The following is a 25,279-nucleotide window of genomic DNA, read 5'->3' as shown; positions in this document are numbered from 1 at the left end:
GCTAGGCTTAAAATGGCCCATAAGGGCAGTTAGCCTAGTACTAACCTATGAACTTTCATACATTGTTCTTAATTCAGATACAACAGTGACATGAAAATGTCAGACCTGATGATCCCTCCCCCTCAACTTGGGCCATTCGACTCTGTTCCTGGTGGGGAGGAGGGTATGCTTGGCAGAACAGTGCTCAACCTCAAGTTCTAACAACAGACAAGCCATATGAATTCAGGATGCTCACCTTCCAAGATCAAAATTATCCCATTCATACTCCAATCTAATGACCTGGGGCTGGGCCTTCATCTGGGTCCTCCTCCACTCCAAGTCAAAATGCAAACCTTCTAGGGCCCTCCTACTTGTATTCCTCTTGAGAGAACAGTGAGAGCCCTACACAATTTGCACTTTGGGAGTGGAGGAAGTCCCCAGACAAGGGGGCAACTCCCAGGTCAGCAAACTGGAGTAGGAAAGTACAGTTGTGTACACTTACCATAAATGTAGATGTTCAGGTTCATAGGTTCGTACTAGGCTATCTGCCCTAGGGCATTTATAAGCCTGACCAGTGTGTGTGTGGCTTTCACCACCCCTTAGGATGAGAATATAGGTTCATAGGTTCGTACTAGGCTATCTGCCCTAGGGCATAAATAAACAGCCATGTGGGTCTCGAACCCAGGACCCTACACACGATAGTCCCAGTAGTTATCCACTAAGCCATCACAGAAATACTAAATTAGTACTAGGCTAACTGCCCTTGCCAGCCATTTATCCCTTGTGAGACTCAAACTCTGTACTTTGTGTTTGTAAGGTAAACACCTTAACCATTAGGCCACCCTCCCAATTTACTGTTGCAGTCACCACACTACTTGCAGGTAGCCCTCAGTCGGCCCGAATACCAGAGACTTAGTATTACTGCGTCGGTTGCTGTCACTCCAGGACTGACATCAGGTCAGGGGTATAAAAACAGGCAGCCAACGCCATTACAGCGTTTTTCCTTGCTGCAAATGTCAGGAGCCCCACAAATTGGGAGCCCAAGTTATGGTGGGGAAAACACCTTTAGTAAAAAGTAAATATCAATACCCCTGAAAGGGGTGAGTAATAGACATAGTGAGGACAGAGAGAGAGAGAGAGAGAGAGACAGACAAGGGGGCTGGAGGGAGGGAAACCAGGACTGCAACAGTGAATACACTCAAACATCTACATTTATGGTAAGTGTACACAACTGTACTACGCTCTTCATGTTTCACTGTTGCAGCCATCACACATGGGCTAATTCCCAAAGCTAAAGAAAGGGTGGAGGCAGTCAAGAAGAGTTTGGGCTGGCTAGTATGCCCTGCAGGACTGCTGTTGCAAAACCTGCCCTGGATTTGGAAAAGATAGGCAGGTGGTAATGCTTGGTGAAGGTGTGTACAGAGCTCCAGGTAGCAGCTTCCAGGATGTCCCTGGTAGGGACTCCCCTGAGGAATGCTGTAGATGTAGAAGTTGCCCTAGTGGAATGCGTTCTGACCCCTGAGGGGTTGGTTTCCCATGGTGCTTGTAGCAGAAATGGATGCAATGTGCTATCCAATTTGAAATTGTTTGTTTTGAAATGGCCTTGCCCTCTCTGTCCCTGGTGCAAAGCTGACTAGTAACTGGTCAGATTTCCTGAAGGGGTTAATCCTATCAAGGTAGAATCTCAGCTGTCTGTGCACATCCAAGGAGTGCAGGATCCTTTCCCCTTTATTTTGAGAATTAGGGAAGAAGGTTGGCAAATGGATAGCTTGGTTGAGAGCCACACTGGACACCACTTTAGGCATAAAGGAATGGTTAGTCCGGAGGGAAACCCTGTCAGCATGGAAAATAATGAAGGGTTCCACAACCATAAGTGCTTGTAGCTCAGGCACTCTTCTAGCTGAAGTGATGGCCAGAAGGAAGGCTGTCTTTCAAGAGAGGAATTTTAACTCTGCTGACACTGCAGGCTCAAAGGAGGGTAGCGTGAGCTTTTTCAGTACAAAGTTAAGGTCCCAAGCAGGGGTGGATGCTCTCCTTGGTGGCCTTAAGTTGTTTGCCCCTCTCAGGAACTGTTTGATAAGAGGGTGAGAGAAGAGTGGTGGGTCAATGTTGTAATGTACCGTGATGGCAGAGGCATGGATCTTAATGGAGAGTAGGCCTCTGTGGAGAAAGTCTGCTAGGTAATCCAGGATTAGAAGTAAGGAGGGCAGTGCTGTGTCCTCTCCTTTAGAGCAAGTCCAAGAACAATATTTTTTCCACTTATCAGCATAGGATTTCCTTGTACTGGGTCTTCTGGCTTCAAGAATGACGTCCAGCACATGCTTGCTTAGGCTGGTCACTGGGGGAGAATTTAAGGAATAAGCCAGGCTGCAAGATTCATGGTTTGCAGTTGTGGGTGCAAGATCCGATTCCCCTGCTGAGGGAGGAGGGTTGGGATCTGAGGTAGGTGCCAGGGTGGCACCAGTGACAAGCTGCGCAGTAGTGGGTAACAGTGCTGGTGTGGCCAGTCCGGGGCAATCAGGATGGTCCTTGGTCTGTCCTGTCTTATCTTGAGCAATATTCTTGAGAGGAGAGACACAGGGGGTAATGCATAGATTGAGAGGTTTTCCTACTGGAAGGATAATGCATCCACTTTACAGGCCCTGCTGTAAGGTGTCCTGGGGCAGAAATTGCTGAGCTGGTGATTGCAGGGGGAGGCAAAGAGGTCCACCTCTGGGGTCCCCCATTTCTTGGTTACAATACTGAAGGTGCTGGGGTCTAATTGCCACTCGTGTGGGTCTAGGAGATTTCTGCTCAAGTAGTCTGCCAGAGAGTTTTGTTTGCCTGGCAGGAACTGAGCTTGCAGATACAGGGCCATGGCTAGCCTGCAGAGTGGGTAAGAGTGGGTCCCCCCCCTGCTTGTTGATGTACTAAATAACTGTGGTGTCTGTTTTTATTAGCAGGGGTCCTGGTGAGAGTAGGGACTTGAAAGCTGTCAGAGCGTGCTGAACAGTTAGCATTTCTTTTTGGTTGATGTGCAGATGAGTTTGACTTGGGCTCCAGTGGCCCTGAATGCACTTGTTATCCAGGTGTGCCCCCCAGGCATAGTCTGATGCATCTGTGGTTAGGGTCTGGGCGGCGTGGGGTTGAGTAAATGGAAGTCCCTTGTTGTGGTTGCATGCTGCTGCCCACCAAAGAAACTCTTTCCTTAGACAAGGTAATAAGTATGACGGTTTCCAGGTCCTGAGAATGTTGGCACCAAAGACTTAAGTACCACTGAAGTTTCCTCATATACAGTCTGGCATATGGAATTAGTAGGATGCAAGAGGCCATGAACCCTAGGGCCTGCAGGATTTTCCTTGCGGATAGCTGGGTTCTGGTGGCCATTTGAGTGAAGTAGCCTGCCAGATAGGCTTGTTTTTCTGGAGCAAGGAATGCCATCTGGGATGCTGTGTCCAAGCTTCCTCCCAGGAATACAATCTTTTGTCTGGGGGACTAGTTTTGATTTCTTTTCGTTAATAGTGTACCCCAAAGAGGTTAGAAGGTTCTTTAAAAATGTCAGGTGCTGCAATAGCTGTTCCTGCCTGCCTGAATCAGGCAATCGCCCAAGTATGGGTACATTTGAATTTTTCTCTGTCTGCAATAAGCAATGGCTGGAGCCAGGCATTTTGTGAATACTCTGGGAGCAGTGGATAAGCCAAAGGGAAGTGCAGAGAACTGAGAATGCATAGATCCTGCCCTGAAACGTAGGTATTTCCTGCAGAAGTCCCTGATAGGGATGTGAAGATAAGGCTTCTTTTAGGTCTAGGGTGGCTAACCAGGCACCGTTGGACAGCATAGGAAGAAGCTGCTGAAGGGTGAGCATTTTGAATTTTGGTACCACCAGGAAGGTGTTTAGAGTGGAAAGATCTAGGATTGGGTGCCAGGTGCCCTCTTTTCTGGGTACCAGGAAAAGTCTGGAATAGAACCCTTGACCTCTGCTCACTGGTTTGGAGGAAGGTCTGGGAACCCTTTTGGGGTTAGCAGTGAGTGAAAATAAAATCTGTACCCCTGGGATACAATGTTGAGGACCCATCTGTCTTTGGTGATGGAGGTCCAGTTTTTTGCATGATGGGCAGGTTTTCCTCCTAGGGGCACAAGCAGTTGGGCAGAGGTGAGGAATGGAATAGAGAAGTCATTGTGAATTCTTTCCATAAGGGGATGGGGCTTAGCACTCACAGTTTTTGAAGTGGAGGCACTCCATTGTTTAGATCTCTGCATACCCAGAGACTGTAATCTGGGGGGAGTCTTTTCCCCTGGGTCTAGTTTGAGATGGCCTTGAGGGGGCTGGAAAGGAACAATGTTTCGAGGAGCAATGCCTACTGAATCTGGGAGGCTGCACTTGCAAGAAATATTTGACTGTCTGCATAGATTTAGCCTTTTCTTCCATCTTTTTTAGAACCTCTTCTGCTTTGGTGCCAAACAGATTGCCCTTGTTCAGAAAGGAGTCTAGTAATTTTGATTTGACATGGTCTGGCAAGGTCTGCTCCTTAAGCCAAGCATGCCTTCTCAGTACAGAACCAGTGACTGCTGCCCTGCAAGATGTTTCAAGGGTGTCAAAGCCACATTGCAAAGTATGCTTGCTGACTTGGGTTGCAGAATGCATAACTTTTTGTAATTCTTTACTTTCTGCACAGTCTGAAAAGGTAGCTAATTTTTGCTTAAGTTCCATAATATGTTGTTGGTATTTCAGCATGTGAAACTGGCAATTCAATGCCCTAATGGCGAGAGTTGTAGAGGTGTATACTTTTTTTAGCCCATCTGTCTAAAGCTCGGGAATCCCTGTCCGAAAGGGTGAGATTCTTAGCTGTAGTTGCTTTTATATCTTTAGGCCCCTGAGAAATTACCTCTGGGTCAGCAGTAGGATATTTGAAAAGGAATTTGAGAGACTCTGTAGTACCAGTCTGGTTTCCTTGGAGCAGGGGGTAAAGTATCAGGAGTTAGGCTGAATTCCATAAAATCATCATCCACAACTGGAGGTATTGCTAAAGGTGTATGTTGTGGCAAATCTAGAAATTCTCAGTCTCTCTTTGGACTGAGGATAGTCTTGGTATTCCCAGCGGAAATGCTCTCTTAAAGTATGTAGGGTTTCACCAAAAGAAAAATCCTCTGGAGAGGAAGCATAGGGAATGGCTTTCCCCTGCATCTGAATCCTCATAAGCAGATAAAGGCATGTCTTCATATTAAGAAACCTCAGAGTCGTTGGACTCCTGGTCTGTTAAAGCTGCTGGGGACAGGTCTCTTTCTTTTAGCAGGAGAAGGCTGGCTTCCCCTAATAAGCATAATTAGGTCTTCTGCCATTTTAAGCATTTGATGTTGTGACAAGGAAGCAAGTGTTTGAGTTTGGGTCGCTGTTTTTTTTAGGCATAGCTCATACTCTTGGCCTTAGAAACTCGGTGGTTTTAGAACTGAAGACACGAAAGTAGTCAGTTTGTGTCGAATATCAGTAGTGCGAAGAACTTCCTCAGAAGACTGTCTGCACAGCAGCTCCGGACCCATCCAAGGTAGAGACATCCGCAGGTTAAGTAGTCAAGAATCGCGTGGCATACCAGACTCCAAACGGGTCTCAGTAGTAACCTGCAAATCCATCAAAGTGGGCATCAGGGGCTGCAAAAAGCACCTCACTGAGTACCAGTGAACTGGCGACTAGCTTTACGGAAGCACTGTCGGCAGTTTTGGACTTGTGTGGTCTGTCTCCGTCTTTATCCTTACTTTTTTTTGGAGGATAGTTAGTCAGATGGCTTACCAAAGCCATTTCAGAATACAGAGATAGAGAGCGAAAGTATTTTGCGACAATAAGGGCTCGACGAATAATTCAGGCATTGAACAAAGCACAAAACTGACAGTGAGGTATGTCGTGGTCTGGGCCTAAACAGGTGACGCAGTAAGAATGGAAATCTCTGTGTGGTATTTGCTTTCCACAGGTGAGACAATTATTAACTTTTTTCTGACATCGGTTAGAGCAAGAAAAAAAGGATCCCCCAATGGGGTACTTCGCTTTAGAAGACTTCAGGATGATTCAATTCGAAATCAAAAACTCAGGTAGCAGCCGACCGGCACTGTTGCAAACTGCTTCTGCTTCGGGCTCCTTGGCAAGAAAGACTGATGTAATGGCATTGGCTGCCTGATTTTATACCCCTGATGACCTGACGTCAGTCCTGGAGCAACAGCAACCACCACAGAAATACTAGGTCTCTGGTATTCGGGCCGACTGAGGGCTACCTACAGGCAGACAACCCAAGTGTGATGACTGCAACAGTGAAACACAGAGAACATCATAATAATTTGGATCCTGGAAAATTAAGGATGGGCATGCAAGGATCAAACAGCCATTCCAGAAACAGACCTTACAAGGTCTAGTCGCTAGTTCTAGGGCCTACAGGCAATGATCCAGCACAGACAAAATGTTGCACATGGAACAGCCAACTTTTACCATCTCCCTGACAGCAACATAGATCAAGACCTTTTTCCTTCAACATCTCCAGGTGTCCATACTGAACAAATGGCACTTTGTCAGTGCTTCATGCAATGCTCCCCCTTCTCTCAGGCAGTAAAGATAATGCCACGGAGAGGGACAGCTGGTCACAGGGACAGACAAAATGCTTACCTTTTTGAAGCATCATACATTCATTTTCCACAAAAGAAAACAAGGACTGAGGAACCACTGAGCTCAGAAGTTAAACCTGTGACTAGTGTGATGCATGACAGTGTCAGAGTGCAGTGTAGGGTGACAGCACCGCAAAACTGGGAACTTCAAAGAAAAGAAAGCCAAACTGGAACAAAGTAGGGATATGCCCATCTGGGGAACAAAGAGGATAAGCCTTATGTAGAATCACCTAGGATGGCACCCAATGGCAGAGTACCTTGATTCGCCTCAGAAAAGTGTGCACTAATTATGATAGTGTTAGGTGCAGGAAGCAGAATTAAAAAACACTAAGTTAAACTTGTCCTCATACTGCTGCAGTAAATGTTCATCAACAAAACACAGACATTACAATGCAAGTGCATTTTTCACTGAAGAAATTACTAGTCTTGCTCTAGATGGAAGAAGTGGGAATATATATTTTCACAACTTACTCCATCCTCAAACATTTATTCTGCTTCCCAGACAAACCATGCTCTAACTGCCTTCACAGACTACTGAGCCAATTACTTCTGACCGATACTAGAGCAACATTTTGGATTCTAACTAGGACATCTGCAAGGTCTTTCTGTACAACAGCAAACTGTCAAATGTCTTCAGCACATTCAGTGCAGAATAGAATTCTGAGCCTTGAAAAATATGTTTAGTCTCCTTAAACCAGCAAATAATACAAAGTCTGCTAAAAATGCATTAACAGTTGTGCCATGCTAACTTACTCGAAGCATCTTTCCCAACTGCAGTATATCCATCACGAACAGCATTCAAGAAGGTACTTGCATGCTTAGTGAAAAATGAAGCACTGTTGATTAAGGGACACTGCAAAGGTTCTACAATGGAAAAAAAAAAAGTTTAGAAATTCATCTATTTGTTCTGCTCGCAGTAAAATACATACATCTACAATTTAGAAACAAGAGAAAGTTCTACATTTGAGCAGTCTTCTGGAATAACACAGTTAAGCAAACACCCAAATGCCTTCCATTTACAGCATAAACAGAAATGAAAATTTACAGCTGAAAATATACATTGATAGGTGTATAGACTCTTACGAAGAATACCAGCCAATGAGACCACTGAAAACCATACCACCCAATACTGGTGGGAGTATAACGTCCACCATTAGATTTTCACCACATATCTCGGATGAAACTTTGTATCACTCATCCAAGGCTGTTATTAAAGGTTGCCAGGGAAGCACTCTGCTCGATAAGGCAAGTGCTGCTAATTCCAGAGGTAAATGTTGAGTTAGTACCAGTTTCACTAGCAGGGATTATTGAAGTGGTAGCACGGGTTTAAGCCTCTACAACAGGCATTTGCTTTGCCATCATCTTTCTTTAAGGGAAGCAATGCTAAGACTGTAGTCATTCACAGCCCAGATGAGTAAACCGATCATCCCTTCAGCAGTCAACATGATTCTGAACTAGGGATAGGATCTTTAGTCTACTAGAACATGTTAAGGGTACTAAAACCACAGATTTTTTTTGGAGAATAGTCATTGAGGTCTCGAGTTGTACTAGGTGCTCGATTAGGAATGTGCTGAATGGAGGACTGTATTCAATGATGGGCCAAACAAGGAAGGAAATAAAGTGTAAAGTACAGACACAGTTAACAGTAGATGTCCTCCTGATCAGTGTGTTCTTACTCAACTGTACGATGTCCTGAGTGAAACCAGTGTCGTAGTCTTTTAACATATTAGTGATTCACAGAGCTGGAGGTGGTAGAAAAGATGGAGGTTGGCCTAAAGGAAGGATGAGCTGTCCAGGAGCCCAGATAGGATAGACCTAGCAAAGGAAGCCAGGGATCTTAAAGGCATCAATCTTGTAATGCTTGGTAAATGTATGCACAGAGGACCAAGTGTCTGCTTTTAAAATGAAGCTTGCATCCACACCCTTGTGGAATGCCCCAGAGGAGGCCACTGCCCTAGTGAAATATGCTCTTTGGTGGGAAAGCAATGTTTTCCTATATTGTGCAACAAAGAAATAGCATTAGATATCCAAGATGTAATGATTTGTTTAGAAACAGGATGGCCCAGTTTGGAATCCATGAATGAGACAAAGTTAGTTTTTGTTTTGACCAAGTAAAATCTTAGCTGTCTGTGAATGTCTAGTGAGTGGAGAATTTTCTCACCCTTGGTTTGGGGATTAGGGAAAGAAGTAGGCAGGTATAGGCCTGGTTGAGAAACATCTCATTCACCACCTTAGGCACGAATGATGGATTTACCCAAAGTCATCCTGTCCTTGTGGAAAATGAGAACGGGTGGAGCAGGCATAAGAGCTTGAGGTTCAGACACTGTAGGCAGAGGCAACAGCCAACAGAAGGATAGTCCTCCAGGTGTAGAATTCTAAAGTGGCAGAAACTGCTGGCTCAAAAGGGAGCAAAGTCAGTTTTTCCAACACAAAGTTGAGCTCCCAAGGAGGAGGGATAGGCCTCTTAGGCAGCTTAAGGGGTGGGATACCCCAGAGGAAAAGTCTGACCTCCATCCTGGACATGACGAGGATCAAGAGGAAAGCAGGCATTAATGGCTGACATATGGGCTTTAATGGAAAAGTAGGCCAGACCAGAGTGTAACAATCCACAGAGATATTTGAGGACAGCAGGAATATCTGATAAGAATGGATCCTGGCTGTGCTTGAAGCACCAAACTGAAATTTTTCCACTTAGCTGTATATGACTTTCTGTTGGTAGGCCTCTTCAGAGGCGTCTTTTAGGGATCAGAACCCTATCATCCACAGAGTGAAACACAGGCTAGATTTGGACAGAGAAGCAGACCTTGCTGTCAAGTGAGCAGGTCTGTCTAACAGTACCTTACAATAGTTTCCCTTAGACAGGTGTAGTAGGACAGGAGACCAGTGTTGTCTTGGCCAGAAGGGGGCCAGGAGTAGTAGTTTTGGGACTTTCTTTTGAGCTTTTAGGATTTGGGAAAGGCATACAGAATCTCTCACCACTGGAAACAAAGAATCTGTCTTTCAAGCTGAGAAGGTCTCCTGGTGCAGAACTATGGAAGCTGGTGGTTTTCTGGAGAAGCAAAAAGATCTACTTGTGTATTTCCCCACTGATGCCTTATTAGTTTCGAAGATTTGTCTGTTCAGGGATCCATCCTTGAGGGCTCTCCAAGGACCTGCTTAAGGAGTCTGCCAATACATTCTCCTGTAAAGGAATGTATTCAGCTGTTAGAGTCATGCCCATTTGTGTGGCAAGGTGTCATGCCTCCTGTGCTAGCCTGCACAGTGGGCAAGATCTTTTGCCTCCCTGTTTATTCAGATACCACGTAACTGTTTTGTTGTTGGTGTACAGAAGTAGAGAACCTGGCTTCCACAGATGGGAGATATCTGTATTGCTTGCAGAAGGGCTCTCACTTCTTTCAATTTGATGTGTTCGTTCAGGATAGGGGAAGGCCATTTCCCTTGCAATCTGTGGGACCCTAAGTGGGATCCTTTTCAGGCAAGGTAATAAGGAGATAGGAATGTTGAGACCAGACTGATTTCAGATACTCTGAATTTTCCACATATGTTATATGACCAGAAGAATCACTGCAATGGCAGCTGACTTGAAACTCAAGGCACTGAGCATCTCCCTTACTGTCCAATGAGATATTAACTAGAAATTTTTGAAAAAGTGGCCAGACTGAGACTTTTCTCCTGAGGAAGGAAGGCAAGCATTCTGCACGTGTCTACTCTGCACCACAGAAAAAAACAGGTCCTAGAGGATGCGAGATTGTGAACCCTAGGAAGGATAGGAGATGTACTGTGAAATGTACATGCTCAACTGGAAGTCTATGGAGAGAGTTTGAATCAGTAGGTCTTCGAGGTAAGGGAAAATATGAATTCCCTGTGTGCGACAAAAGGTTACCACTGAAGCTAGGGACTTTGTAAAAACTCTTGGTGCCATAGAAAGACCAAAAGGCAAAGCAGTAAATTGAAAATATGATGAGCCAGAGAAACACCTGAGGAATTTCTTTAAGAAGGTTGAATAGGGATGCAGAGGTAAGCATCCTTCAGGTCTAGTGATACAGGGAAAGCTTGAGGAAGAATGAAAGGTAGAAGGGTATGCTGAGAGTGCATCTTGAAAGTGGGTACCTTTAGAAAGGTGTGCGCGTGTGAGCGAGATTGATTTAGAATGGGTTGCCATGGTCCTTTCCTGGGCACCAAAAAATTCTGATATAGAACCCTTTTCCAATGAAGGAGGGTGGCACTATTTCTAGGTGCCTTGATCTAGTTAAGTCCAGAAAAACAAGGTCAAGCAAATGGAACAGGTTTTGCGGTGGAAGGGCAAGCCCTTTAGTCAGGGGGTGTTCTCCCATGACATGGCATATCCTCCTTTGATGATGGTCAGGACTCATTTGTCTGTTGCTTGTTTCCCAGAAAGGAAGTTACAAAGTCTTTTTGAAAGAGGGTGGAGGGACTGAGGAAGGGAGAGGTGCAGTTTGCTAGGTAGTCTCAGGTTTTTGACTCTGAAGGGAGGCTTCCCTGAAGATTTCATATGTGGTTTGTCTGAGGATCTCTTTCTCTGTGTTTTTGAGTGGGCAGAGGGTGCCTCTTAAAGGAAATGGACTTAGCCAAGTAGTTCATGTGGTATCTGGGGACAGTAGAAAACAAAATTTGTCTACACTCTTTTATGGTCTTACCCTATTCATGTAGGGGTTTAAAGAGTTTTGCAGCTTCAGGAACAAACAGGAGGTGTCTTTGTATAGTGGAGTCTCCAGGATTTTAGATTTAAAGCCCGGAAAAGTCCGGAGGAATGTGTTGGCTGTGTAACCAAGCATAACATCTAATGATTGAATCTGTGGCTGCAGCCCTGGAAAAGGCATCCACAGCATCACAGCTGCATTTGATGCTATGCCTAGCAATTTGAGTTGCTTGGAACTGTAAGGTCAGCATTTGTTGCTTAGAATATGCAGACTGCGGGTATGACATGACCTTAATCAGAGACTGCAGGACAGATAGCAAACATTTAGTCATCTGCATCTGGCAGTTGATGGCTCTGAATGCAACACTGGCAGAGGTGTAGATCTTACACCACCTATCCCGTAGCACTACCTATCCTGGTCAGTGGGGAGGGTGTCATCACTGAGAAGTTGTTTAGGAGGCTTGTCTGACAGCAGCCAAGTCAGCCACAGGATTCTTACTTATGTATTTTAGTTCATCAGGCACAAGTACAATCCATCTGATATTTTAGGTGCTAGAGGTTGAGAATCGAGCTGAGGAAGTAGACTGAAAAGTGCCCTGGTATGCATCTAGTGCTAGAGGGACTGCACAAGGGGCTGGAGTGCCCATTTTCAGGAAACTGTAGTATCTCCTTTGAACATCTGAGATTTGCATAGATTGGCTTTCAAAATATCTCATCATATTCTGGATGGTTCCCCCAAAATAGGCCTCCTCAGTAGGAGTGTCATGGGAAAGGAAGTCCCCTTCATCAAAGGAAAGCTGTTCAGGGAAATGCATCTGTGAAGAATAATTCAGGGAGTGATTGGAATCCAGATCCTGTTCGTCAGAGGGAGAGGAATCTAGAGTGTCTTTGTGGTGTGGCCTCTGGTAGCTGTGACAAAGGAAGGATGTTTCAGGGCCATAACTGATTTCAATAAGCTCTCTAAGAAGTCCATCCATTCTTTTTTTGGGATGTTGGTAGGGAAGGGAAATATGCCTAGTTTTCTGCTTTTTCTTTCTAGGTGTGACATTTACCTGAACTAGTCTTCTGGGTTCGGAACCTTGGCACACTTCAGAGAACCAGTTACCTTTTCCCTGATTTAAGGCACTCCATGTGGACCCCCTGAAATAATGAGAAGTGGTTCATCCAAGGCCTGCAAGGCCTCAGAAGTCACACCAGCCATCGATGAGGTCTCGGTAAGAGGTAACTGAGATGGTATACGTTGGACCATGGGTTCTGTAACCTCAGCTAGTGCATGGGACTCAGATGTAAGGCTCTGAGTCATCTTTGTGTCCTTTTGAGTTTCTTCTTAGGCAGAAGGGAGACAGATGTAGGGGATTCCTCCATTTTGCCTTGGGCCAGATGTTTTAGACAGAGTTTTAAGGAAAGTTTTCAGTGAGAAAAGCCTCACCCTAAGGGTTTTAGGAAAAAATAATTGGCAGATGGAGCAGGTTTTGTAGTTGTTTCCAGAGTCTAAACAAAAAAGACCAAGTGTGCAAGTCTTTGTAAGGATCAGCCTACCGAGCTCACACTTACTCATATCTGACATCTAATAAAAGTGATCTATGCAATTAAAATACCTGGAAGAGAAAGGTTCTCCAACAAGGCCTTTATCTGAAATAAAATAAAGAAAAGCAATGGTGCCAATGACCCAACAAAGATAAGTCCAGCAGATGCATGACCTGTTTTCGGACTGGCAGCGAAATAGTCTGAGGTATTCGTGCATACATCCACCTATATACCCAGATGCATTCAAGCAAAGGTCACGAGGATGTACACCTTTGAGAAGGTAAAGCGTTTGTACTCTGGACAGTCGTCAGTGGAAGACAACCCACATGTTAAGAATACTGCAACCGTGATTTCAATCAGGACATCTATAACTTCTCTGGACATGGAGGAGGTATTAACTTACACAAGGTAATCAGAAGTCATAACCACAGCATAGACATGGTGTCAAAGGATAGTTTATTTTCAACATACGGACCCAAATCCTTGATGACAGGGGTCAGATTTAAGTGGAATGTCATCTAAATGGTATGCAGTGGTACTATGAAACCTACCAAAGGAAACAATGTTAAACTGATCTGTGCTCGGTTTAAATTCATCAAATGTCTGTGTTTCAGGACTTGCTGGAGAATCTGCATATCAGAATGTTTTGTAACCAGAGTTTGCAGTAATTAAACTTGGTTAGTCATAGTCTGATCTTCACCTTCATGTCATCGAAGTACAAGTCGAAGACAATGGGGCCCAGAATGGAGCCCTATGGGACACAACTTGTCATGTTTTCATGTCTACAGCAACATCTTCCTAACCTTAACACTGGCGCTTGTCAGTCGATTAACTATGCAATAAACTATGTAAGGATTAATGAGCTAGAAGAGTCTGCCAATGAACCCAGGATGGAGGACAGTGTCAAAGACCTTGCCAAGGTCCATGCAGGCAATGAGTGGATGCCCTTTACCTATATAGCCCTTGTAACTCTTATAAAGACCTCGACTAGGCTGAACATGCATGATCTGCCTTTAACAAAACCAAGGTAGTGTGTATCTAGGGATATCAGGTCACCTACTGTTACTAATCAGCTATAATGTTACTGACATTTTGCAAAGATTAATTGGCTTACAATTCAAACAAAAAATATAAAAATGACTAAGCCAAAAACGGATTCAAAAGCTTTAATAATAGTAAAACAGAAAAGCACTAGGAGTAATTTGTTTTTAATTTCCCTGAATTTAGCAGGATGATTGGACAGACCACCTTTAAGAACAGACACTAACTACTGTTCTCTTCCTTCTGGTGATGTGTGACCACTGGAGAGACCCTGGATGAAAAGCTGATGGACTGGTGTTAGGTGGGATTACTTTCTTATCACCATGTAGTTCTGATGCTGTCAGAACCCACAAAACAGCTATTTTTAATTTTGCAAAGTGCTGAAAAGACATCGTTCAGAATGAGGAGGGCAGGAGAATGGAAGTTGGAAGAAAATTTGTCTACAAGAATACTAGAAAATCCTTGAGGGTCAGACGGCAGTACTATCAGAGCAGTTCAGCACTGAACTGGTTACTTCTAAGCATCCTATTACAGAGAAGTAGGCCTTAAGGTTGTAACCTGAACTGCAACTATATTCATAGGCACCCTTGCACTTTCTAATGGTAAGCTTGAGGGATTTGCTGCTTCTAAATCCCTTATCTTTTATAAATGGCCAGCATCGTTCCCTTTGTAGTTATGCGATTTGTTGACTGTTCCATCATATGTACTTAATTTTGGCATTGCAGTTATGCTCATTTTGGACAGGTATGGATGTTTCAATGCATCTACCAAAGTAAGAGTAAAATTAAGAGGCATAGGCAGCAGCCACAGTTAAAAGGTTTGCTGGGGAGCTATTCACTTATGAGTACTAACAGGTAAATATTAAATTGGTTTTGGACAACCCCCTGAATGCAGACGAGATATTAGGGGTAGCAAAGCTGTCTTTCAGGAAAAAGGTCACAGAAAGATATTTAGATTTGACTAGGAGTGGGGGACAAACATGGTAGTGCAACTGAAGAAATGTCTGAGAGGAAAAGGACTACAAAGCTGATCTCTCTGGTGTGCAGGGACAAATTTGTTGAAGTCCATTGACATTTATTAAATCCAGAAATATCTAGGTATATAGGAAAGTTGTGTAAAATCTTACCATAACCATAGATGTCCCTCTCTTCCATGTTGCAGTATTCTATTAGTGGGTTTACCCTTCTTCCGATCAGGTTGTCCGGACAGATTTCCAAAGATTTTTCAGTCCCTCTTGGTGCATTGGACGTCTGATGTGGAGGCAGGAATGTGGGCCATAAGGTGATGTCTCATGCACCAGCCCTCAGATCATAGATAGAAGTCTCAGACAGAGCCAGTCCTAAATGGCATAGCCTGTCCATAAGCAGAGCAGAGCAAGTGCAAGCAAATGAGGGGGAAGGTGGGGAGGAAGGAACACTGCAACATGGAAGAGAAGGACATCTATGGTTATGGTAAGATTTTACACAACTTCCCCATGTCCTTCTATTCCAATGTTGCAGTATTCTACTAGTTGGTGAGTACCAAAGCTCACTATTGACTGGGAGGTGGCCGGGAAGAGGACTCCAGGAATCCATGAAGGACAGCCTTGGCAAACCCTGACCTTGGCCTTGGAGATGTGGTCCAGTTTGTAGTGCCTGGTGAAGGTGTGTACAGAGGACCAAGTAGCTGCCTCCAGAATGGAATTAGCATCTAAGCCTTTAAAAAAGGCTCCAGAAGAGGCCATAACTCTTGTAGAATGGGCCCTTAACATTGCCTTGCAAGGTCTTCCCATGGTGTGAGTAGCAAAAGGAAATAGCCCTGGAAATCCAGGATGAAATTTTGTCCACCGCTTTCCCCAAAGCCCTGGGGTGAAAGGAGACAAACAGTTGGTCTGATTTGTGAAAAGGTCTGCTGTTATGCAAATAAAATCGGAGTTGCCTGTGAACGTCTAGGGAATGAAGGACTCTCACAATCTCCCTGTGGGTTAGGGAAGAAGGCAGGTAGGTGGACAGCCTGATTTAAGGAAAGTTCATTAACCACCTTGGGAATGAAGGAAGAGTTTGTCCTAAGGATGCCCCTTGTCCATATGAAAATCCAGAAAAGGGGGTGTAGCCATAAGGGCTTGAAGCACTGAGACATGTCAGAACTATAGCAGTACAGTTTACCATGTGCAAAACTTTAAGGGGGGCCTTGTCAGCTGGTTCAAAGGGTGCCAGAGTGAGTTTTTCTAACACATAATTAAGATCCCAGGAAGGAGGAGACAGTTTCCGGGGAGGTCTTAGGTGCAGAACACCCAGGAGGAAAAGTTTGGCTGGGAATTTGGATGCCAGTGGAGGGTCCATAGGCAGGCAGGCAGAGATGGCAGACAGGTGTGCTTTTAAAAAGGAATAGGACAAACCTGACTGCAATAGTTCGCACAGGTAAGACAGAATCAGGGGAATATCGCTGTCTAGTGGATCCATCTGTCTTTCATGACACCAGATAGAAAACCTTTTACAATTGGAGAGCTAGGATTTTCTTGTGTTGGGTTTCCTGGTCTTCTGCAGGACTGAAAGCACATCCTCAATGTACAGGTGTCTGAAGGGGATCAGAATCCTATCCGCCACAGGGTGAGGTGCAGAGACTGCCACTGTGGGTGTATCTGTGTCCCCTTGTGCTGTGTGAGTAGGTCCACTGAGGGGGGTAACTTGGGGTGGCTGCCCTTGGACAGATGAAGTAGAGGGAACCAGTGCTGCCTTGGCCAGTAAGAAGTAACCAGCAAGATTTTTGGTGAGTCCTGCTGAATTTTCTGGACGACACTCAATTAATGGGAAGGGGGGAATGCATACAGGAATTTCCCCTTGCAAAATATTGAGAAAGAATCTGTTTGTAATGCCTTTGGGTTGTGTGTCCTGCAGCAATAGCTCCAGAGTTGTCCGTTTGTGGTGGAGGCAAACAGGTCTATTTGTGGAATACCCCACCTGTGGACCAGATACAGATACACATTCTCTTGACAGCATCCATTCGTGCCTGTCTGATTTGGTTCTGCTTAGTGAATCTGCCTGGAAGTTGTGCTGGGACGGGATGTAGGCTGCCTGGAGGGTGATTCCCTGTGAGGTAGCCAGCTTCCACACCTGTAGAGCTAGTCTGTATAGGAGGTAGGGACTTGGTCCCTCCTTGCTTGCTGAGGTACCACATAACCATGGTGTTGTCTATGAAGATCTTTAGGTAGACCTGCTGGAGGGTAAAGGATGAAAGGCCTGCAAGGCGAGGAGGATTGCTCTCATTTCCCTGACATTTATGTGCTCTTGTTTATTTGTCCACAAACCTTGCACTATCCTTGGACCCAGAGTTGGCCCCCAGCTCAGATCTGAGGCATCTGTGTGCATGGTCTGGGAGGGGGGAGGCATTTGTAGGGGTACTCCCGGATTATGGGCTACCCGAGCTAACCACCATCTCAATTCTTGGTGAAGACTGCGGAGGAGTGGAATCCTGAACTCAAGAGGATGGGAGTGCTGGGTCTACAATGAGCGAAGGTACCACTGAAATTTCCTCAAGTGTAACCTCGCTAGGGGTGGCATGGGGATAGTAGCTGCCATGTACCCTAGTAGTCTCAAGTAATGTCTAGCAGTCAGTTCTGATGAATGAAAGGCAGAGAGAAGGTGGTGGGAAAGAGATACCACTTTTTCCCCTGGAAGGAAGGCCATCATGATGTCTGTCCTGATTCTGTATCCCAGGAAGACCATGTCCTGTGCAGGATCGAGTTGGGACTTTGGGAAATTTATCAGGAATCCTAGACACTGCAGCAGGAGGTCTTTTGTGTGGCAAAGGAAGATTCCTCTGCCTGCTACCTGAATTAAGAGGTCGTCTAGGTACAGGAATATTTGTATTCCCTTGGTCCTGCAGTAGGCAATCACTGGAGCCAGGCATTTTGTGAATACCCTTGGGGGCGATAGAGAACCCAAAAGGCAAAGCACAGAACTGAAAGTGAAAAGAGCCTGCTAGGAATCTGAGGTATTTCCTGAAGGCAGGCTTTATGGGAATGTCCAGAGTTGCTATGAAGGCCTGAGGAAGAATGAGGGGAAAGAGTGTGGGTAAGGTTAGCATCCTAAACGTGGGGACCTTTAAGAAGAGGTCGAGGCGGGAGAGGTCTAAGATAGGTCTCTATGGTCCTTCCTTCCTGGGGACCAGAAATATTCTGGAGTAGAATCCATTCCCTTGAGAAGGGGGGGGGACTGATTCTATATTGCCTTGAAGCACCAAGTTGTTTCAAGACCTGATGCAGAAGGGACAATTGAGATGCAGGTGGTTGTGGCATGGGCAATCTTGGAGGAGGGGTGATCCAAGTCAAAGTAAACCTCCCGCAGGATGGACAAGACCCACTTGTCTGATGTCATGATGGACCACATAGGGAGACAGTGAGAGAGTCGGGGGAGGAGAGAGTTGTGGCAGGCAGTCAGACACGGCCTGCCTTGTCAGGAAAGGGAGACCTCTGGTTAGCGGGCTGTCTTCTAGGGGTCTTCTAGATCTAGGAGGGGCTGAAGGCCTGGAGGTCTTTCTTATAAATTGTGTCTTTGTCAGATAGTTCCTCTTGAACTTAGGGATAGGAGAGAATAGGAGATGCTTGAAGTCCTGTAGTTCTTTCCCCTTTTTTTTTGCACAGACTTAAAGAGGTCAGCCACTTTGGCACCAAAGAGGGCTGAGTGATCCAAAGGAGCATCCAGGAGCTTGGCTCTGAAATCATCAGGGTGGGTCTGCAGGCACAGCCAGGAATATCTCCTTAACAAGGATGCTGATGCAGCTAACCTAGCTGAGGCCTCAGCTGCATTGTATCCACACCTAAGGGAGTGCTTGTTCACCTGAGAGATCAGCCCCAACAAGGAAGACAGATACTTTTGCAGCACAATCAGGGATGTCATTCAACTCGAGGCTTTGTCCAGCAGAGCAAGAGACTATTCTGACATGCAAGACTGGTAATTGGTTGCCCTAAAAGCCAGGGTGGCAGAAGTGTAAATCTTCTTTCCCCACCTCTCCATAACCTTGCTCTCCTTATCTGCAGGAAGGACAGTGGTGGTAGGGAGGAGTTTGGATGCCCTGTCAGTAGAAATGGAGACAGTGGCAGGGTCTGCCAGAGGGCACTTGAACAAAAAATTGTCTGAGTCAAGGACCTTGTATAATCTATCCGCCCTACGAGGGGCAGGAGGTTGGGAATCTGGATTTATGGATGCCACAGCAAATCCATCCAGGAAAGCAGGTTGAACAGGTGGAATTGGTGAAGGGTTTGGAGATTCCATCTATCTGAGATCATAAACATTTCTTCTGCTGCTCAGTCAAGTCTGAGCATTCCCACTTGAAGTGGTCTCTCATCAAGTTAACAGTCTCCCCAAAGGTCAAGTGTTCCAATGGAGAATCAGGCTCTGCAGAGGCTTCCTCAAGAGATTCATAATCCAGGGGGGAGGAGATCTGGGAAGAGTAGAACAGGGTGTCCTCCAAAAAGTCAGACAACTCCTCCTCTGCTGGTTAACTCACAGTCCTTTCAGGGATGGAAGGTCTGGGACTGAGAAGAGGTGGAACAGCAGGAGAAGCTTCAGTGGAAGGCCTAAGGACCATGAAGGCATTGTATAAACTTTGGCTAAAGGCCTGTCAATCAGGTAAGGTCTCTGGCATTGGAGAAAGATGACTAGTTTTTTGTTTTTTTTAGAAGGCCTAGCAGGTGTCTGGCTAGCGGGTAGGCCTAGGAGTAAAGTCCGAAGGACCCATCGAAGGCACTGGTCCCCTCCCCCAGCATCTGGAGCAGGTGCCGGCACGTCCTCTCAGGACATGTCATCCACTCTAGACTGTGCAGCCCCCTGTAAGGTACCCACTGTATCTGCTGTGGCAGATGCCGGGTCCTCAACCAAGCTGACTATGGTTACAGGCTGAGGAGCGGCAGAGGGAGCCACATTGGAAGTAGTAGAACACATGGACATGGCCCTCTTCCTTGGTGTTTCGTATGGAGCATTAGAGCCAGCCTCCATACCTAGCGCAATCTGTTTTAAATGCTGATTCTCAAGGTACAGGTTAAAAGCCTGTAAACAGTTCCAAAGGGTCTTTGGGACGAACGACTGGCAGAGGACGCAGTTCTTATAATCATGTTCCCTACCCAAACAGAAAAGACACTGGTCGTGGGTGTCCTTATGGGAAATCTGGCGACCACAGTTGCACTTATTCTTACCGGGCATGAACAGACTAGAACTATACAAAAAAGGACTGAAAGAATCCTCAACGGGGTACTTAGCTTTGTTTAGATTCAGCTCAGACATCCGCAAGTAGCAAGAACAGCTGGCATACGGCTGGCAGTTGAAAAGTTCTGAGGACTGGTGCGTGCAGACGTCACCTTTATGGCCCACATTCCTGCCTCCATGTCGGATGCACCAAGAGGGACTGAAAATCTTTGGAAACCTGGCCGGATAACCTGATCAGAAGAAAGGTAAACCCACTACTAGAACACTGCAACATTGGAATAGGAGGACATTTAGTGTTGTGTTCAATGGTTAACTTCTGTAACTTGTTTAGATACTATGCATGCACTAAGGAGGCAAATGGTGGGTTTTTGTAATTTAGATACAATATGATAAAACCTTTTTGAAGTTAGATGTCAGTCAGTATGGAATCAGGTGACAGACAATGGTATTAAGAGTAATAAGATATACTTCTCTGCAGTTGCTGGTGGATTCGAATACACAACAGACACTGTACCCTAAAATACAAAGATACAGTGGAAATAAATTTCTGTCATTATACAGACACTGATATCTTTAAGGGAAATGAAGGCCTCAACTTCAGTTATTTTAGGATTTCATCTTTCAGCAGTGTTACTATGACATTACCGGTACTGAAATTTGCTATGTTGATATATATCAACTCATTCTAAAATGGTACAGCGGAGGTAGCAAAAGTTTCAGCCAGTGTGCAATAACATTACATGGCTTAAATAAACCAGTAAGAAGTCTAGAAGGCTTTGACAAAGGTTTCTTTTTTTTTTTTTTTTACTACTACATCTTATGTAGGAGTGATTTTATAGTGCTATGGTGATGTAGTGGTGTGCTGTTTACTGACTGGGTGGGACAGAGTGATTAGCCACCAATTTAGATGAAATTTCTGTGCGTCTTAGAAGTGGACTGCCACAAAACATGGGGCAGCTGATATACATACTCAAAATTGTGCTGGCTAAGGATGAGGCTAACTCTACAGTGATATGTAATGATACTGAACGGAAGCATATAGAATGAGCTGAGCACAGAGTATATACCTAAAAATAATACAAAACAGTGACAGTTAAGGACAAAAAAATGTATAACCAACTTACAGTGTTAAAGGAGATCAGCTTTGAGTGAGATTTTGTCTAAAGATAACTGGCTACAACTGCAGATATCTGTAGGCTGTCAGTAGTCTGGTCTATGAATTAAGTAGTTTAAGGGAAGGGCTTTCACAAAAAATACTTCTGCATTTACTAACTGCAGCCAATGGGGAAAAAAAAAAAAAGAAGACCACCACCATTTTAATAACATAAGCAGCGGATGACTCCATAGGATTACTACTGTGTTAAAAACAGGGTTAGAATGGTAGAGAAAAACAGTATTACATGACATAGGCTGTTCAAGTCAGCTTCGATAGGGAAACCTTGAAACATTTTACTTTCCCCTTAATATAAATACCAGTCTGTAGTAGTATTCTCAGTTCACAAGCTTTACTATTCATCTAAAGCAAAACTTTTAATTTTCAAAAGAATAGGATTTCAAATAAACTGCAACAAAATATACACTGTAATCAAACAGGAAAACAAGAATCTGGTTTACCAACACTGCAGTCTATTCTTGGGGAGAGACTCCAACTGAGGTGTTTCAAGAAAAGCTTCAAATGTTTTTCCTTTACCAGAAGCAGAGAGAACTGTGTAAGAAGACTCATCATACATAGTGGAATACTGATACTGCAGTATAATCTGCAGTGCTTAGAAATTAGCTGTAGGTGCTGACCAAATTTGGCGAGATATAAATATAAAGGTTAGATAGCTCCATCTTTAGTATTTATGATTTCTTCCCTTTCTGGTAAAGGAAAGGATGTCAGCAATTTTATCTACTAGTCTGAACATGAGAGACAGTTCTATAACACCCCACAACACCCCCCCCCCAGTGTGCGCATTTGGGACAGAAGAGTAAAACTGCCTCTAACCCCACATTTTTTTTCTCTTAATAAAAACAAATGCCATGGCTTGGAAGGAAAGACCTTATAATGCAGCATGATCCCTGGGTTCAATTGTAAGAGGTCTGCACTTAAATGCCAGACCTAGGCAATCAATTTCATCTTCTTCAGCCATCAGGATTTAGCCACAGACTACAGTTAAGCTCAACAGCTTATCAAACAGACTTTACACAACCTACTTCTGCCCGTAATCCTACTAACCTGCGGACTCCTGCGACTTCTTATCGAAAAGGGAGTTTGTGGGCATGCAAATGCACAACATACATCTTTGTTCACAAGAGACAATGATGACAATTTAGACTAAAGGGGGGCTTGTATGTTGAACAGGATCAACACGGATCATCCAGACTTACCATTACAGTAAGTACTTAGTTTTCATATCTGAGGGGATTCTCTTCAATCGTTAAGACATGGTCCCTAACTCGTCCTTCTGGGTGAAATACAGGGTCCCTCTGATGACAGTTGCCACTGAAGGAAGGCCCATGGCCGGAGATCACATCCAGCTTACAGCACCTTACAAAAGTACAGAGAATCCCATGCCACAGCTGCACAAATTTCATCTAATAAAACATTTTTATAGAATGCTTTAACAAATATGCCATATTCATAGCAGAGTGCACTATAGACTTGATTCACAGAGAGCTGTCATACTTTTCACTGCAAAACTGTATACATTCTAATAGTCACAGAAATAGGGTTGCCTTCAGCTATCATAGATCCCAGTCTGCTTGTAACATTTGAAGAAAATAAATAGAAGGTCTATGACAGATTTTGTCCTATTTAAATAAAAATGCAACAACCTGTGAACATTCAGTGTAAAAGGTATTCTTCTGTTACACTAATGCACTGATTTAGATTAGATCTGTTGGCAACTTTGGTCATAAATTTTGGAGTAGCTCGCATGGACTCTCTTTGTGAAAAACAAGTTAAGGAGGGTATAATGCATACCTCCTCAAATACCAGAAATACTCCTTGCTGAAGTAACAGCTGCTAAAATGCTGGTCTTCCAAGACAATTTTAGATCTACATTACATGCTTGTTCCAAAGTATGCATAGTTAATTCTTCCAAAATGGGAGATGGTCTAGAGGGTGGGGGTTCTTAGTTTAAGGTTCTTAATTAAGGTCTTGCAACTATGGTTCTAGACACCTTTAGATGCACAGGTTTCTCTAGAAGTTGAGGCCAAAACACTACAATTACTGCATTTGGTGTTGGGAATACAAAAAGGTTACAGCAAAGCTTCACAGTGACGGACTCCACAATACCGCTCAATTAAAGGAATACTTGCATGTAAGATATCAGAAGATGCCTGAGCTTGTCTGCTGCAGCTGGTGTCTCAAGGAATATGTGCTGAAATGAGAAGGTGATCAGAGTACATGGTTCATTCCCAAGCCTCCAGGCATAAAGGTAAAACAGAATCCTATCCTGTTTACTTGTATACCATACAACCACTGTTTTGTCCATATGGTGTATGTATGGCAATAACACCCTGTGGGACTGTGTCATGGAGGGTTTGAAATGTCAGAAGGTCCATTCTAATGTCCAACATATTTATGTGCATGTTTGCCTCTATAGGCGACCAAATATCTTGAGCTGTACTGTCTTGACAATCTCCCCACCATCACTGGAAAGGCATTCCCACGGTGGCTTCTATTAAGGGAATTAGAAGCTGAAAGCAACTGCCCACAGACACTTGGACAGAATGCAATGAAATCGGTGTAATGGACCCTTAATTTTATGTGATAACATACATGTGGCACTAGAAAATCCCATATTTCTGTAAGACATCAGGGTTTCAGATAAAGACTTGCCAGATCAATATCCGAATAATGAAGGAGAAAGACTGCATATTGCAATAGGGGAATCGTTTCCTTAGGTAGGCCTAACTTGCAAGTCAGTGTTCAAGCATCCTATGAACATGACTCCTTTGGTGACTTTGCAGTACTCACTGCAATACCAAAGCACTGTAATAAAAGTAGGTCCTCCCACACCATCTTTTCCATAGAAGAGATAGCTATGAGTCAGTTGTCCACATAGGTAAAAAAAATCTCAGTTCCTTGCAGTTTTCGGTGTACTGCCACCATGGCCATACATCTAATGAACACACTGGGAGCTGAAGCACAACCAAATGGGACAACCTGAAATTGAATGCGACTGTCTCTTACCTAGAATAATAAAAACTCTGACTCCTTGGTAATTTTCAGGTGCAGGTAAGCATCTTGGAGGTCAAGTAAGAAAAGTCACCCTTTACAATGCAAGGAACAAACATCTGCACACGTATTATCCTCAACTTTGTTTCTGAGACTAGGAAACATTTATTTAGTGGTTTGAATCCATATAAAGATAATGTAAAGTTCTTTCAACGATTTGTGGACGACTGTTTTTTGATTTGGGGGGGGGCACGTTACAGGATTTGAATGATTTTATGCTGTACATCAATTCAATTTCATCTTTTTTGAAGTTCAAAATGTGTTCATCTGAAATCACTATTGATTTTCTGGATATCAACTTGAGTCTCGACGGTGGTACACTTAGAACAAGCCTCCATAGAAAGGAGGTCTGTGCAGGAAGGTACACTCATGCAAGTAGTATGCATGCGCCACATGTTTTTATAGGTACTGTCAGGTCTCAATTTTATAGAGCCAGTAGGTTTAACACGGAAGATCCTAGCTTCTCTGAACAGTTGAATGAGATGATAGCTGATTTCACTAACAGTGGTTATGATGCTACCATCTTAAATAATGAGAAACTAAATGTGCTAGAGGAAAGTCGAGGGTGGCCCCTGTTATGTCAAATGACGCCATAGAAATACAAGCTGTTGGCTTGCCCAATGTGTCCATCCAGAATGAGATGAAAGTAAGATACGTTACTTCGTTTAGTACAAAGACACCATGTATTAAACGCATTATCCATAAGAATTGGCTAATCTTGATGGCATCTGAAGAGCTAAAAGCAATGCTGGGCAATGTCCCATTTTTTGCATATCGTAACATGAGAACCCTCAAGAGTGTCCTCTGTTACAAAGATTTTCCTATAAATATCACAACACATCCATCCAGCACTATGGGTACACGAAAATGTTATAATTGCTCATGCTGTGATGACATTGATGATGAACATTTAGGTATCTTTGAACACCCAGTCAGTAAGAGGCTGTTTAGGTTCAATGTAACTGCTACTTGTGTTACCACCCACGTGGTTTACCTCGCTACCTGTGTATTATGCAACTCTTTCTATGTGGGTAAAACCAC

General features: G+C 44.2%; 1 protein-coding gene across 1 annotated transcript in view; it reads right to left on the bottom strand.

Annotated features, from left to right (window-relative positions):
* Nucleotides 1-25,279, bottom strand: part of RIF1 (replication timing regulatory factor 1) — a gene marked incomplete in the record, with an annotated part of 1,305,990 nt that overhangs the window by 857,681 nt on the left and 423,030 nt on the right. The window contains 1 exon segment of the mRNA XM_044074885.1: nt 7,357-7,467. Within this exon segment, the coding sequence (XP_043930820.1) occupies nt 7,357-7,467 (111 nt within the window).

This window comes from Protopterus annectens, chromosome 6.part0 (assembly GCF_019279795.1).
Source record: "Protopterus annectens isolate FY-2018-M chromosome 6.part0, PAN1.0, whole genome shotgun sequence".
NCBI classification, from domain to species: Eukaryota; Metazoa; Chordata; order Ceratodontiformes; family Protopteridae; genus Protopterus; species Protopterus annectens.
The sequence above is the reverse complement of the archived record's forward strand: the minus strand, read 5'-3'. Positions and strand labels throughout refer to the sequence as shown.